At 30.7% G+C, this 17602-nt stretch overlaps 1 protein-coding gene across 3 annotated transcripts in view; it reads right to left on the bottom strand.

The window, feature by feature from the left end:
* The window catches only part of LOC113556714, a 145731-nt gene that overhangs the window by 16380 nt on the left and 111749 nt on the right, over positions 1-17602 (bottom strand). For all 3 annotated transcript variants that reach the window (XM_026961827.2, XM_026961829.2, XM_026961830.2), the window contains exons 4-5: positions 2450-2522; positions 2197-2361 (exon numbers count right to left, since the gene is read on the bottom strand). In XM_026961827.2, the coding sequence (XP_026817628.1) occupies positions 2197-2361; positions 2450-2522 (238 nt within the window). The remainder of the gene's footprint in view (positions 1-2196; positions 2362-2449; positions 2523-17602) is intronic.

The following is a 17602-nucleotide window of genomic DNA, read 5'->3' as shown; positions in this document are numbered from 1 at the left end:
GATGATATAATCTTGAGAAGAATTTAATAACAATAATAGTATGTATATATTATACTTTATTATGCCTACGCTTGTTATATTTATGACACTAAAAAATCAGAAAACGGATTATTTTCGCAACTTAATATAAGTTTATTTCAAAGAACGTATAATTGACTAAATCAATGTGGTTATAAAACCATTAAAATTTGTTTTTGTGTAGTCTATATTGATGATTGTTTGAGACGTCATTTTCAGTTTGATATCGAAAAATGTTACGAATACGACAGATAATCATTGACGTTATAAAATCTTAAAGTGCTGGAAACCCTTTAGTATCCTTATGTATTTTAAACCCTTATCCACGAATTTACGATTTATTTTTCCTGGTTTATCTTATTATTGTATATATTATACGTAAGTAATAAATATAAAATACAATTTACAACATTGTTGATGGAATAACCAAAATTTGTAGTACATATTATAATTTCGCATATTTTAAGGTTTTTATGGAAAATTTTTAAGTTTAAAACCATATAATCGTACTTTAATATCTTGGCAAATATTTTTGAAATTAGGTAAATACTTTTCGTGAGTCGAAATCAAAAATTATTTGATTCAATTGTCGATTTGTCGTAAAATCTATTGAGACCAAATCATTATGAACAATTGATAATTATTTAAATCGTTACTACTAACTGTATACATAACAAATAGAACGAAACACACGTATTATGTAGTAATTTGTTACAGGTATTTTTATTATATTAGGTACATTTAATGATTTATGACTACAATAATATTTAAATTTAATTTTATAAGGGAAGATAAAAGTGCCCGTTATATGAAGAGTGATTATCTGCTGAAGGGAAGTAAATATTCACTATTAGAGAACCCCTGGTATATACCTAGAATCCTCTTTCGTCGCTACAAGCAAACCTATATGTGGATAATAATAATATTCTTGTCATCGAAGTCGAACGTACATACATAAAAGCAGTACTACTACCTATCTTCTAACCAATTATAACAACAATAATAAATAATTATATTTACACATAAAATATTATTTATCGTCAAGTAATTTAAAAAAAAATTATAACGCCGCGTACAAAGATATGGTTCTTACGAATTTTAATCGTACATAGCTGCAACCTGCTTGAGCGCGAATTTATTATATCATTATTATAATGCACTGACCTAACTTAACCTAACTGAGCACTAGCTACTGTGCCTTTATAGGTTGCATACACGACGACGGTTGCAGCTATATAACCGTGTATACGTATACAAGCATATATATATGCTTGTATATATACAAGCGATGGAAACATAAAAGTCGAAGTGTTATCTAATCATAAAGGGTTGTTGGTGAGGAGAGAGGGAGGGGGACACGCACCTTGTTTCGTTTAGTCTGGTTAGCCGGTGCGGTAGTCGTCTTTTTATGTTGCCTCTCACCGCCCCACTACACTTCACCGCAACAGTCGTAACTGACTTTGTGTCACCGCTTCTGCAGCAACATCACACGAGCTACTTGTATATGTTATATATGTATGTAATATACACACGCTGACCGACCGTAAATAATAATAACAGCAATAATAATAATAATAATGCGGTAAATGGCAAAGCGAAGTACGGCGTAAGTATATCGGCCACTGCCACTGCAGCAGACACTACAAATGCAGTGATTTTTTTTTTTTATACTGTGTCGATTGAACAATGTCTGGCCGCCGTCCGTATGTAAATATTGTTGATAACTACATGATGTGATAATATTATATTTTTCGAGGCCCGATATAAATACTATATTCCTACGAGACTACTGTCATACGGTCGGGCCACAAGGGCTATCCGAATATTAAGACTATTTATCGAATAATGATTTGAGGTATACTCTGTACATAAATAAACTGTAGTAATTATTATGCATGAACTCATTATTCGAGGTGTCAATTTTAACGAATATAATATACCACTGCGAGAAATATATATATATATATTTGATTTCCGTGCAATAGTATATCATATCAAAAGATAAAATAAACAAAACATTTTTATATTATATATACAGTGATTCACAGGGATCGAACGACGCGCGCTGTGGCCGGATATAGCGTGATATAGCAAAATAACAAAATATTATCGCATTACACATCATATACGCGATAAATATATTAAATACTATTATACTATATATTGTAATACACTAACCTTAACCGGTTTATCGTTCTCCAGACAGTAGTTGGGTAATTTGAGCACGTCTGCCCCGATGCTAGTCTCTTCGCCGGCGTTCGATATGCTCTTTACGTACACGTTCTTTCCGGACAGCCTTTTCACGAGAATGTTTCCCTGATCGTCCATTTTCACTTTGACACCCTACGTAAAACACGTGACGATAGTTAATAAGGTTATTCATACATTAATATAAAAATTAAAATATTGTTGTGTTCTTTTTTTCACTTACGAGGCCCACTAGTTTTTTCACTTCTTCGGTCTTTGGATCCCGCATCGGATTGTCGAAACCGTTTACGCCAATCCTAAAACACAAGTTATGTTATTATTAATATTATGTAACATATAATGTGTGTGACCGTTTTTAGAAAAATTTAGCATCCAAATCGATAATCTATTTGATTCATCTTATGATTTTTTTTAGTTTAATTTTACTAAGTAAGCAAAATCAAGGTAATTAAAAATATTATTTATAATATAATTCTTATGGCACGCAACCAAAATAGATACTTATTTTAAGAGACGAATAGTAATTACTCGATTTGCAATAATTTTTGTTTGGCACTGTGTGCAGTTAAAAATTATTTAATTTTCTAAAAGTTTCGTTATTGATTTATTCATAATGTGTATCCAAATATTATAAAATTAGTTGTAATAATTTGGTCGGGTATAATGTTTGTCGCGTTTCTCAGTTGTCTTTAATACGCGGCTCATAAATAATATTAACCATAAGACCTCGGGAGGCAACGACTATTCTTATTTCGTAATGTCGTCGGCAATGAGTTGGCGGTGGACGCTTTTATAGTGTATATTATAATTATTATGATACACGACGACGACGATTTCTATCGCATGAAATTACGTATACAATTTATCATATTATATTATTAATATAATATGTATGATGAATCGTAATGCGATCTCTAATATTAATGTAGACAATGTAGCAAATCTTCTGGACTTGATGACCTGAACTGCGTTTGAAAATTATCGAAATGAATATAAATACGTCCCTAACACCGCCACGATTTAATGCTAGTCATCGCATACCGATAACGAAGGTGACGAGTGTCCATAATAATATTATATTGAATTTGGACGAGGTTAAATTATTACGTTAAAATCGCATCATAATACATAATAACATAATAATATTAATTTTTTTTTATGTATTTGATTAATCGTGTCAACATACTTAATGTATTATTTACAATGGCTCTATAAAATAATTATAATAATAATAATAATAATACCATAATATTAATATCGTTTCAGGAAGCGCGAACGATCTGACGTATCCAGGAGATTTTAATTGGTTTTACTTATCAGACGCGGCTGCTTTAGCAAATTTATAATATTATTATTATATATGCAGAGAGACTGTTGTTTTGTATTATCCGTAGTTTATACATCACGACTTCTATAATAATATAATATAGTGTTGCTCTGAATTTCAGTCCGAAATAGTGTGAAAATAATAATAATAGAAAAAATCTGGAAATTAATTTTTGTACGCCGACCGACAATACTGTTATATATTATAACAATATGTAATATTATGTATTATGATCTCTTGTTATTATTTATCGTCATCGGCCCACACGCGTGTCCGAGCACAAAAACGCCAAATCATTACCGGTAATATTATTATTATTATAGGAGGTACATTATTGTCGTATCGAAGGACCTCTTTCGGTTATTGGTTTTATTTCGCCGCGATCTACAATACCTATAGTATATTAATTTTTTACAATTACTTTGATAATGAGATTATAATAAGTGTGCCGATCGCTAAAAGCACCGAAAAACTAGCTCGCGTTCTATTTTCCATCGCTCTTCGTACGGTTTGTTTTGGGTTTTATTTTTTATTGATTGGTGCCGCGCGGGGAACAAGGAGGATGCTCTTTTCGGAAAAAAAAAGTAGACGAAGTCGATCGAAATTTTTGAACAGTCGAAGTATTGAACCGATCGTTTTATTATAATCATATATAGTAATGTATAACAACTATTATTAATACTATATAATGGCTTGCAATGTATGACGAGGAGTGCTACTATGACAAGTAAGACAATGATAAATTGTGGCCAGCCGAGTCGGTTTTACGTCGAGATTTCTCAACTGCCTGGAACGGTGGCGGTGTCGCGGTAGCATTTCTCGCGTCGGCGTCGACCGCGGATCGTTTTTACTTTTTACCATCAGCGCAGTACGTTCGCTGCAATAATAATAATTACTATTATAGCGTTGAGCAACAGTCGGGTGATACGTAAACGCCACCACCTCTACCGCAAGTCTGTTATTGCGGACTCGAGACTACGTTTGGCGTGCACCCGAATACCACAATATATTAAAATAGTGTAGGCATACATGTATATATATATAAAATAATACAATAATATTGCAACTGCGTCGGTATCTCGGTTTGCACGTCCGTCGCGCCACTCCACTGCACCGCACACCCAGACCGGTAGAAAAAACTATGCGAGTTTAAATATGTGTGTGTGTGTGTGTATTATATTTTTACATGATTGTATATATTTGTAGAGCGCGCGTGGATCTAGAACAACAAGGACGCGAGCGCAGCGTTATTATTATGCAACACTGACCCAGTCCGGGCGGGCACTTTCACCGAGCTCATATTATTATATATACACACCTCCCCCCGGCACCCCACCCAGAGGCCCATTGTTCCGCCACCGCACCACATATTATTATTATTATATTATACACTCGGTCGGTTTTATAATGACGGTGATGACGATCTATATAATATGATACGCGAATTCAAAAATATGGATGAATATTGTACGATAATATTATATACGGCCAAAATGAACACTATTCGCGGATGATCGAATGCACCTCAATAATTATGCGATAAAGACGGCGGGGGAGGTCGCGTACGCCAAGGGAAGTATAATCGCTTATTTATTCACAATCAACGCCATTCAGCCTTAAATGTTTTAATCGTTTTTGTTAATGTGTTGGGTGTTCTTATTTTAAACGATATGAAAATATAATTTATAAGTAATAGACATTCTTGATAAAAATAGCAAAAAATAAAATCACATATTGTTTTTATTTCTATGGGTGCTCGAGTAAAGAGCTTTTAAACTGTGGTAACCGCACGCGATCGTTATAATATATTAATGCAGACGAACGAGCGGTTGTAACGAATTCGCTGACGCCGCCGATGCTTATTATAAACGATCGATTTATCGAAATAATATCTAACCCATTCATCGATAAACACGCGCGCTCGCGCGTGTCTATTATTATACGATCGCAATTGTTAATTTATCTTTTTCTCAATTAACCGATTCGACACGCGCATTAACTTAGCGCGACGTTAATCGCACGTGAGTGCATGTCGCTTTTGCAGATTTTTTTTACAATTGAACTGAAACTGATTATGCGAAAACATCAGTCTTAAGCGAGACTCTAATCTAATATACGTTCATAATACTTTTATTGCATACAAATCAGGTAAACCACCCTTTTTTTCATTCCATTTATCGTGACATATATGCTGTTTTTCCGATTGATGTATTTGACATTTTTTTCTGCAATTAAATTTTTCGCGTCACATACTCGAAAATTTGAGAAAATGTTTGATTAGAAACGGAGGCAGACTATCTGATCACTATTATAAATTATACCCTATACTCCTAGCAGCAACGCAATCGATTTCCGAAAAAAAAATCACTACGGTTGTGGTGTAAAATAATATATAGACTATCAAAATGAACTCCACTTAACCATCTGACAAAATTATATAATATTATAATGATACATAGAGAGGTTTTTAAAAATACCGTACAAATCCTTAAAACCTGCAATTATACCGACACTATTCAGTAGTGACAGTGATAATAAATAGTTTAATAGCAAAACGCATACTGCGTGCGCAATAATTTCGGTTGACTTGTTTAGTACGAGAAACTGCAGTAGTTGCACAATTATTATATACGTATTATATTATTCTTGTATATTATGTTCGTGCGATTGCAGCCGAGTCGAAAAAAATCATTGCCAGGTTAGAGATTAATAACGGGCTGTAATGGGGGAAAGCGGCCACACTTTATAGTAGACACACACGCAAGCATATATATTGCACTGAGAGCGAAAACAGTAAAAGCTTTATGGTGTAAAAATCGTTTAGAAAAAGAAAAGCGAAAATGAAAATAATTGTAACAGCAGCTCTGTAGGTATATACCGTATATAATACAGTCCTGAACCACGTAATAATTTAATAGCGATTCGTATAGCATTATATTGTTACGAATCGTTCGCTGCTCCCAACTGTACTATAAAAATGTATAACAATAATACCATTATTATTACACCCACACACGTTTAAAAACACATAACAGATTGAATAAAGGAAATGAAATGATCATAATAATGACAAATCGAAAATGATAAATCGAAAACTGCGCGTAATAATCCGTTCGTGTCGTAGTACATATAGTCTGAACATAATATAACATATTCATGATATACACTTAAATCCCTAGTACTAATAATATATTTTAATTTAGTCTAACTCAAAACAAAAAAGTGTTCAATTTCAAATCACCGTAAATGCTTAAAATATACTTAAGTTCCGTAAACTTCAATTACGTGCCAAACTTGTGTGCCTTCAAAAATATTTTTATCCCCCCCGTATACTATATTAAATACAATTAAGTATTTTTTATCAGAACAAAACGTATAGTTACTGGTCAACATGGCGTTTCAACAGATCGCATCGCCTAAAATTAAGATGTATATTTAAAGTAACTTTTTCCGCAGAAACTTGTAAAATTTTCGCTTTTGGGTTTTTTCATAACTAAGGGAATTAATTTCTGATCAATTCTGCCTACTTTTAAATAACTATAAATTTGAATATATAGTGCATTTAATAGTATCAAGGGGCATGGACTATGTTACGGCATTAGCCTCAGAAAAATAGTAAAGTAAGTAGATTTTTTTTAAATACTAAATACCTAACCTAACTGACACGTGAGTAATCGCTCAACATTCGTTTCTAGAAATTTTCACATAACATATATTATACAAATTTAAAATTTTAGTTCAAGTACGATACGGTCGTTGTCGTTGTAAATGTACCTACAATAATGATTTATCAATTATTTTTTTTTTTTTTTTTGTTAAAATATCTCATCGTTTACACGATTCAATGACTACCGATGATAATTGACAATTTTGCTTTGTAGAAATCGTTAATAACAGAATTGACGATTAAAACCCGACTGTACATGCCACTTACTATAGATTTAACGCCTCGTTACAAAAATGCAGTTTTTTCTGTATTGGTGTAGTTATATTGTATATTATAATATATATTCATTTTTCATTTAAACGTCTACGTATAAAAATATAGTACTAATAGGGTAATTCTCTTTTATCGTGATTTTTTTTATTAGTTATTTTTTCTGTAAATATACTTGTATGTATTTTTATATTTTCATAAAGATGCATGCTTTTATTAATTTTAAAACGTCGCTACTTAATTTTAAGTTTATATGGGTGAAGTGCATATAGACATTTTGTAGGGATATCCCCACCTTTGTTAGCCGTTTTTATACTCATCTGCAGCGCTTATATAAACTATAATATAACTATAGGTACTTGTTGTTCACGTATTCTATTTTTTCGTGGTATCAAAATTATTGGGAAGAATGTTTTGTTTTAAAATATAGAAATGAAAATAAAGTATTTCATCATTTAAAAAGTAAAAAAAAATTCAAGTGTAGTACAATAGTAAAACCATGAAAAAATGTTTTCAACAATAAATACATTTATCGATAAAATTACTGCTTTGTAAACTATATAATCATCCATTATACAATTATTACTGTTATATATATATTATGTTTATACAGTTTGACGCTTGATTTTGTTATTTGTTGTTTATTTATTGCGTTTTGCTTACTTATTGGACCATTATATTATTATATATATTATATATAATATAATATATAAGTTAGGTTTCTATACGACACGCAGTTTCTCGTAGATAGATATCACGGAAATCACGTTCGATTGGATTTTTCTTTTGACGTTTTACTTTTTTTTTAAATCTCCTATTGACGACCGCTTGAAATCTGAATGGTATAAATAAATTAATTTAAACAATTATGGGGTTATTAGTCTATTTATCTAGAGATACTATAATTAATTATTATTTATTACCAAATTTAAAGAAGAGAAGCAAACATTCAATAGAAATTTCCAAAATTATTGAATAATCATTTTTTATAATAAATTGATATTTTCTAATAATATGTTGCTAAGTTTTTTAATCCGGACTTGATTATCATATATAATTATATCGACTCTATACTACGTTTTGGAAATTATCGGCTGCACAAATAAATGTGGAAGGAAGTACAAAGGCTCATCGTAGGATCACGAAAAAAGCTCAAATGACCGTAAAACTAATACCTACCTATCAAGTAACAATGGCATTAGTTTTATACTTAATAATATTGTTCAATATTGATTTATATTCATATTATACGAGCGCAATAGAATTTATAGAGCCGAAAAAAACGAGAGCGTAAATTATTACAACGACGTCATAATATCATATATATTATAATATTGGTGTTAACGAGTGCATGTACCCGTGTTGAATTATTATGTAGTTAACACGAACAGAATGTATATAAAAATGATAAATCCTTAACGACCAGGCGCGAGCAGATTTCATTTTTTGTGTCTATCCAATTAGGTACACGAAATACATATTTCTTATAATATGCGCCACAAATTATCTAGCCAACGAACGAAATGATAATATTATTATTCCCCCTCCCCCCTTCGTCGTTCTAAATAATATAATAGACAGTATTGACGTTGACCCAAATCGCACGGACCGTTGCAGAAATCGAAATGAAAAAGTTAATCGAGAAAAATATATATATAGAACTCCTTGTATTAATTATATTATTATCTATATTAGTGTAACACCTTCGAGTTCAATAATATTATCTGAGTATAATGTATTATGTACCGGCTGATGGTTATTATTATTTGTATCTTTTACGTAATTTGCGCATGCACAAACAATACGTTATAGTTATATACGGTTTTTTACGAATTCATAAAAGAAAATTAATTATCTGACAAGGCTGTGTATAAGATTTTAGTTTAACCTTTAACTTATAGATACTTTTTGAATAGGTATGATGATATTTGAACGATTTTAGAAGAAAAAAGCTGAGAGATAAATTGAAGTAAAATAAGTACACAGTATATAATACAGTTGCTAAGATCTTATGAGCTGTTCGTCACAAACCTTAAATTTAATAAGCGAGCTGTTTTAGATTCTCTTATTTTTAAAACAATTTGTTTCAATTTTTTGTTTTCTAAACGGATTTAATTATAAAATAACATACTGTAAATAAATAAATTAATAGTACATACTAAGTCTTTAGCACTTTCGAATGTTTAAATATTTCTAGTTATCAGCATCATAATAATATGTTATAATGGACAATACCATATACATTATGTATAGTAAAAATTGTTAATTTCTAATATCTAAATATCTAGGTGTACGATGTATATTTACAGTGCGCACCGATGCACTACATAATAACAAGACGATGATAATAATAATAGACATATAAACACAACGATGCATAATTTATGTAATTATAATTATCACGTTTCGAGTACATTACGTTTCAAATATACGCGGAGTTGGTGTTTTCCTTTTTAACGCTGGAAAGTAGCGATTTGCGGTGCATTTCAAATTATAAATTCATTATTATATCGTACATTCGTTTCTATAATATTATATGGTTATAGATGGTATATAGTGGTTGTTTTTTTATTATAATATACGACCACGGTTGCTGCTGTTATCGAAAAGTCCGCGTCGGACATAAATGCATGCTATGTATAATATAGTCAATCATATTGTCGCCTATTAAAACGGCCAATATTATCATGTACTATTGTATAATTTAAAAAAAAAATATTTAAAAATTTAACTGTCACAATATGATATTATTTCCAGTATAAACTGGATTTTAAAAATAATAATTTAAATATATATATTATGCATTACATTATTGTTGTTATTATTATTATTTTTTTTTTATATATATAAACTTGTGTTTGTTCGTTATTTATTATTACCGGTTGTAGTTACTACGTTATTCTTATAGAATATATACTTTGATTTTTTTTTCGTCTCGTCATAAAGTAGTTTTATCTAACTGTCGGCGACAAAACCAAAGTGAGTACCTAAACAATGACAACGCATAACTGCATACCTATTATTATTATGTAATAGTATATTTCCATCACCTCCGCGGGAATAGAATTTACAGTACAGACGTTCGTCGTAATATTATTATTTTAATATTTACGGATCGACAGAAAGTAGGTATATCAGAGGTACTTATATAACAATAATATTATAGATACTCACGGGTCTCGATTTTCTAAATGTAGTGACCACCTGCAGTGAGAGCCCGCGACATCGTCATTATGGTGCACCGGGACATGCATTATGAATGGAAAATACGAATGAAAAAATTTTACACCGTCCGAAGACATAATAATAATATAATATACCTAACTGACGAGCGTTTATTATATATAGGTAGGTATAGTACTGTAGTAGCTAGGTATATGCAACAGATACAAATTTTTATTACATTATTATTACACATTTACGTAACTCATTGGAATGGTTTTTGAACTACATCGCGGTTAAGTGTACATTATACATAAATATATATATATTACAATGAAAGTTTTCTTTTCCTTTACTTTTTTAAAGGTTATTATTATTGTTTTACACGCCAACCGCTTCGCCAGCGGCTCTATGTCTAATTGACAGTCCTGGTCGTCTTAGAAATCATATTGTAGCATTCCCTAGCGTCCTCAAATAGCAGCTAGCGCGAGAACCAATCAAAAACATTCGCGTTTACGCAAAATTTAATATTGTTTAGTTTAAAAGATGTGCGTTTTTGTTATAATTATATGAGTATTAATCGAGGTCGGATATTAACAAGTTAACATTACATATTAAGTTAAAACTTTACGATAACTTATAATTTATTTCTAATCTTATTTTTCAACCTTATAAGTTACTTCTTTAAAAAAATATATATAGCATATAGGTACCTATTCTAAGCGTGTTAAGTAATACAGAAGTTAATTTAAAATATTACATATTATTTTTATAACGTCTAAGAATTTATATTCGAGAATTTTAAAATATCCTGGATTCATTTAATTAATTATCGGCAGTTTATGTTTATCATCATTAGCACATGGTTCAAATTATTGTAAAAGTAACTCAATAATATCACGAGCTATAAATTGTTAACTTGCACACATTTGATTTCTGATACGCAATAGAGACGAATTCCAAACAATCGTTTCAAATGTCGTGTTACAACGATGCATATACATATAATATTATATTAATCGTAATGAATGAAGATATAATGTTATAAACGTGTCGATGCACTAGATTAGCGCTTCTCAACCTTTTTTCATTCACGTACTCCTTGACCTCTCACCACTGCTCTATTTTATCCATAGGTTAGATGGTACTCGCCGTCTATGATGTATTATACTTATTATGAAATTATAACTTGAATGTATAGTTAGACATACATAGAAATTTGGGTTTTCATTTGTGATCAATGCACGATGGAACACGTAAAAAAATGTGTGTGTATGTGTGTTCACCATACACCGAATCGGATATGATGCGCTCAAAAGTTTTGAACATTATGCACTTATATAAAAAAAATTTTTTTATGAAAAACTATTTCAAGTACATCAAATTTCATTTTTTGATTATACTTTTTTATAATTTTATTACTATTTCATAACTTCTCGCGTACCCCTGGTTGAGAAACGATACATTAGACCGTCGACATCCACCTATCACTCCAACTCTCTACTAGATTTATCTGAAGAAAACGTCAACATTTATAATATTAAATAATTATATTATATCGTTCCATCCCATATCATCGTTGATGTAACTGAACAAGCTGGTGCGCGGGAGCCTCCGGTCACACATATTATATTATATACACTCGCGAAACATTATAAAAAGATCTAAACGAAATAAATCAGCACAAGGGAGGTTAAGACGTAGTTGATTTATCGCAGCGTTCTGCAACGGGTGAAATGATCGAACCTGTTTTACAATGTATAGTACATAATATTATAATACGCATATACAACCCGCAGCACTAACGTTTAATATAGATGATAATTCCACAATTATTATACCAATAGCGTCACACGAATATTACGATATAAACACGTTGTGGATTTTAAGTGTACGCCGCACACTCTCACATGTGTTGACACTCGGCTCTTCTACATTTAGCGGTACCAATTATATCTTGTAATTAGCTTTAGTGTAAACTAAGTTTAAAGGTAACAATATTGTATACACAGGACACCTCGCAGGTTTTTATAGTTTTTTTTTTTGATTTTAAAGCAAATTATGAATTTATTTTATTTTTTTATTAAATAATATCATTTATCTTTATACTTCATAATAGGTACCATTCTTGATATTAAATTTAACAATACAAAATTGATTCTACCGAATCCAATTTTATTATAATATAATATTATTCGTGTCTATAAGACAAATAAAACATATTCATAGGTATATCTTCTTATGATATATAATAATGTAAAAGCTGGTGCGGCGCAACGTGACATCGACGACAGCCTAAACGCCCAACACCTACTGTTAATACATAACATATTTTTTTTTATTTGAAAAATCAATCATAATTTACAAATTAAATAATTATAATTAGTTACAGATTTTATTAACGTATCTCTTGTGAACTTATATAATTTACATTATATATTATAATATGCAAGACACGCGATCGAAAAAGATTAGAACGGAACGCCGTTAAACGATAATCGAAAGAAATAAGTCGTGCAGTGGCGGAAATTGTATGTATTATATTATAGATTCACACGGGTGAAGTTTTCTTTCTACCCCCCCCCCCCCTAAATGGATAATTTTCGGGATTGGAATTATAATTTTAAATTGAAAAACAATAACTTATAATTTATTTGAACTAATTTGTAAAAGTAGTGGGAGGGATTTACCTAAGCTTTATAGCTCCCCTGGGGGTATAGTTATAAATTATAAAAACAGACTTACAATCACTTACAATTAAAGTGATATAACTTACAATTTACTAGAGGGCTATTTAGCCGTGGTAGGGGGCCAACTTCACACACTCGTTTCACGGTTATGGGTTTATCGCCTCGGCACGTTTGTGTATCATATTATACCTATCATTATTATATTGTAAATATTTCCGTTCAGTTCGTCGTTTTTCAGATTCGAAGATTGCGAAAACACGAAATCGCCTGCTGGCGGCACCGATCGTACCTATAGGTATTGTTTTAATTAACACCAAACACGGACTGACAGGTCGAGATCGAGTTCTTTCACGCCGCCGTCACCGCCGTATGACGTACATAAAATTTAATGGGTACCTACACGCCGTATCATATCATTATTGTTACACCGCAATACGCACAATGGACGCGTGCTCTGCGGCAGAGATTGATGGCGATTAAAAATGTATAGCCGACTACCGCCAATATATTACGCCGTCATATTATATATATAATCGTGGTATATTTAATTTGACTGCATTTTTTCTTTTACAAAGTCATGGGTAATGTTTTTTTCTTCTCATCAATAATATACAATTCTGTCACAAGGAATACATAATCTCGCATGCGACGTAATTCGAAGTGTTTTGTTTCGGTGGACGATATTGTTCTGTTTCATAATCGATCTAAATTATTTATTTATATATAATAGATATTTATAATATAGATACGAATAGGGAGCTATGATTTCTGCTACCATTAATGCGTGGGACGATTGTCGAAAAGAAAGTATAATAACAATTGTTATTATCACATTTCATAAGAATATAATTACTACTGAACTACTATTGTTATAAAAGCACAAAATCGCAATAACAGTTGAACGTACTATAGAGCATGTACGCGGAGGCCATTCCTGTAAATGTTATATACGTAAAAGCGACCAAAAGACATATTTTCTCTCGATCCCGAACAATGGAAATCGAATAAATCATAATAATACACGTGTATGCGTATGATGTAATATAACATATATAGGTGATAACTATTATAGTGTTTTCGATGAAAAAATCAGGATTTAAAAAATTGTATAGGTATTATTAAAGGATCGTACATTTTGTGTAATACTATGAGTCTGAAACACACACACCTTAATAAATTGCAGTAATCGTCCTCAAAATGCATAAATTAGAGATAAATATTTCGAAGAGTATATATTTTTATAATGTGTAATGCTTTCTCTTTATGTCATTGTATTTAAACGCTGCTAGTCCAAAAATTTGTTAATTTACCGCACACCCGAAGTAAGGGAAATGCAATCGTTAATAGTATGTATTATCATAATATATTATGCAAATTAACGTCCGATAAGCCTAGCGTTCGTAGTCTAAAGCCAATATTAAATTATTAAATAGCCGAAGTCAAGTGGCTGACGTATTATTACTTTTATTCAGTCACGCAGTTTTTTACACGTGGTTTTGGGCCGGATGTTTTTTTTTTAATATAGTCATTAATTTATTTATTATACATAATATATTGCATCTTGCTGAGATTTTTATCGGAGAATACGCGTTTGTTCGCAGGATCCGATGCTGCATCAGTTATACTGCTGGTAAGCGTATTATAATATATAAAAGCCCCGCCGGGCTGTTTCGTTTTTTTCAAAATGCATTCTTCGAGTGGCCCGTGTACGAATACGTGTATATTACACGTCTACGATATCCAATACACTATAAAATGTCTAGATATAATATGTAATAATAATAATAATAATAAATATAAATGTTTTAACCTCCGTAACGTTTTTCTTCGGATAATTTGTGACACACAAAACTGAAACAAGTACCTACACACAGAGTGATTATACTATTTAAAATTAACAATTAATAGCCAACATTCATAAAATAGTTCAAGTTTTGTTTTTTCAAAATTATTTAATAGCTTAAAGTATTTCTACATTACATTTTTGAAAAAATCTAATTTTATAACGATTTTTTTGAACAGTGATATTTCATATTTTTTTTTTATTCAAAATCAAAGATTGTAATTCCATATAGGAACCCAAAATACTTTTCTAAAAACTGTGAAGTGATAAAAAAACGAATATCGATCAAATGCAACTACTTTTTACCACACTTAAATCATATCTAATTTAATTTAAATTCTAATAAAATTTTACATCAAAATAATATTCTTATTTAAGTTATGAGAAATGTTTAAAATATAATTAGACTTTGGAAAATCCACCATTATAAAAAGGTAGGTATATAAACATTTTAAGTTTAGTTTATAAACTTAGTATACAAATAAAAATATTGATAGTGTGTACTATTTTGTAATGAGAATTATTCTATGTACAATTGTCATCGCATCATTGGACGATTTACCGCTCTCGATTACGCAACGCATCATCGTTCATCAAAAACCCCAATAAGGAGTTTTTAATGACAACCCTCGGGTCGTGGTACACCATTGTACAGTCTCTAGTTTTAGATAATTTTCTCGGACATCATCCACATGAATTAAATACAGATACAGAAATTCAAGTACTTATCTACAAAAATAATGTGTATATAATGTCTCAACCACCGACCAGTGATGTATAAAATAACCCTCACTCTGACCTATATATGTATAAACAAGAACCGAAAATTATATAAATTATAAAATCTCAATAAAGAAAAAAATGTGAGTTTTTGATATTCTTTTACGAAATATTTGTTTTATGAAGTAGAAAACTCCGCCTCTTTTACTTAGCTCACTAACGTCCTATCAGACCATGCCGTAGTCTCACTGGCCCACTGGAGGCTTAGCCTCCACAACTCGAGAATTGGCTGAATCGCTCTTCTTTACATCTTGATATTTAATATCTGTAAGTCTGTGACTTATAATATTTACAATACGTTTTTAAATAATTTAAAACTGTAAGTATTTAGATAAAAAAAACTAATTATTAATTTTTTTATGCTATTACATTACGCGGAAGATACATTAATATACTAATTATTTTTAAAAAATAGACAAATTATTACATTTTCTAGTATACACAAATCAAATAATTGTACTATTTATATAAATTTCAATAATCCAACACTCGCAAGTCCTGCGTGTAGTATACAATATATCGGATTATATACCTTCTGAGAGTATACAACGCGTGTATTTATGTCTTACACGTTTGCATAGAAAAATGTGAATATCATTTATATTAAAATATCATAAATATGCAAGATAAAGCGTCTGCCTCCGAGCACTGTTGCGCCTCAAGCCTCAATGCCATTTTCCGCGGACACCCGGCAGATAGGTACCAATATCTGTTTTTACATCTTAACCATCCACTGCTGTGTAGCATATGTTTGACATTGCGATAATATTATTATAATATAATATATTAAGTATATTAAAAACACATGCACAAGGTGTATAATATTATATACGGAGATGCCGCAAGCTCGTTTCGCGTTCGATTTCATCACGATGATGCGAATAATAATAATATATGATAATATTATTATTAAATTATTATCGCGGACCTGACCGGACCCGATCCGACCGGACTGACCGGATTCGAAAGAAGGTGACATTGGGTCTTTTTTCTACCTTCTCTCTCTCCCTCGCCATCATTCGACTCCGCCGCGCACAATCTATGATTATATCATGAAATAATATTATACATTTTTGTTATATACGTACGTTTATACACCTAATATAGTACTTAGAATCGAGATGATTAAATTAATTTATATTATTTTAGTTAAAAGTTAAACAAATTTGATTATGATTTATATTAAGTTATACTAGCTACTAGGGTCATCAAACGGTGAGCAGTGGACGAACTTTATCCGGCCCATACAAAAAATAATGAAATTTTCAATGGTTAAATTTAATGATGTTTTCATTACTTAATTTGTATTTTTCTTTACTTTATTTAAAGAAATTCATATAGGTGTATTAAATATTGATGTTGATATTAATTATTGATTCCTATTATATAACACCATAATATTATATAACTGTATATATTATTGCCATTTAGTAAAATAGTAAATATTTGTAAAATCGCTATTCCTTATTGCATTTTTAGTTTGAATTCAATAGCAATAATGCAATATACAATATTTTATATGATTGGAAATAATTGATACCTAAAAGCATTTTTTACAAGCTTAAATTTATTTGAATTTAAAAACATTAAAATCCACTTCTGCGTTGTAACGTTATTCATTGATTTATGATTATTTT

This window comes from Rhopalosiphum maidis, chromosome 1, assembly GCF_003676215.2.
Source record: "Rhopalosiphum maidis isolate BTI-1 chromosome 1, ASM367621v3, whole genome shotgun sequence".
Taxonomy (NCBI): domain Eukaryota; kingdom Metazoa; phylum Arthropoda; class Insecta; order Hemiptera; family Aphididae; genus Rhopalosiphum; species Rhopalosiphum maidis.
This window is presented reverse-complemented; position numbering and strand designations above follow the sequence as displayed.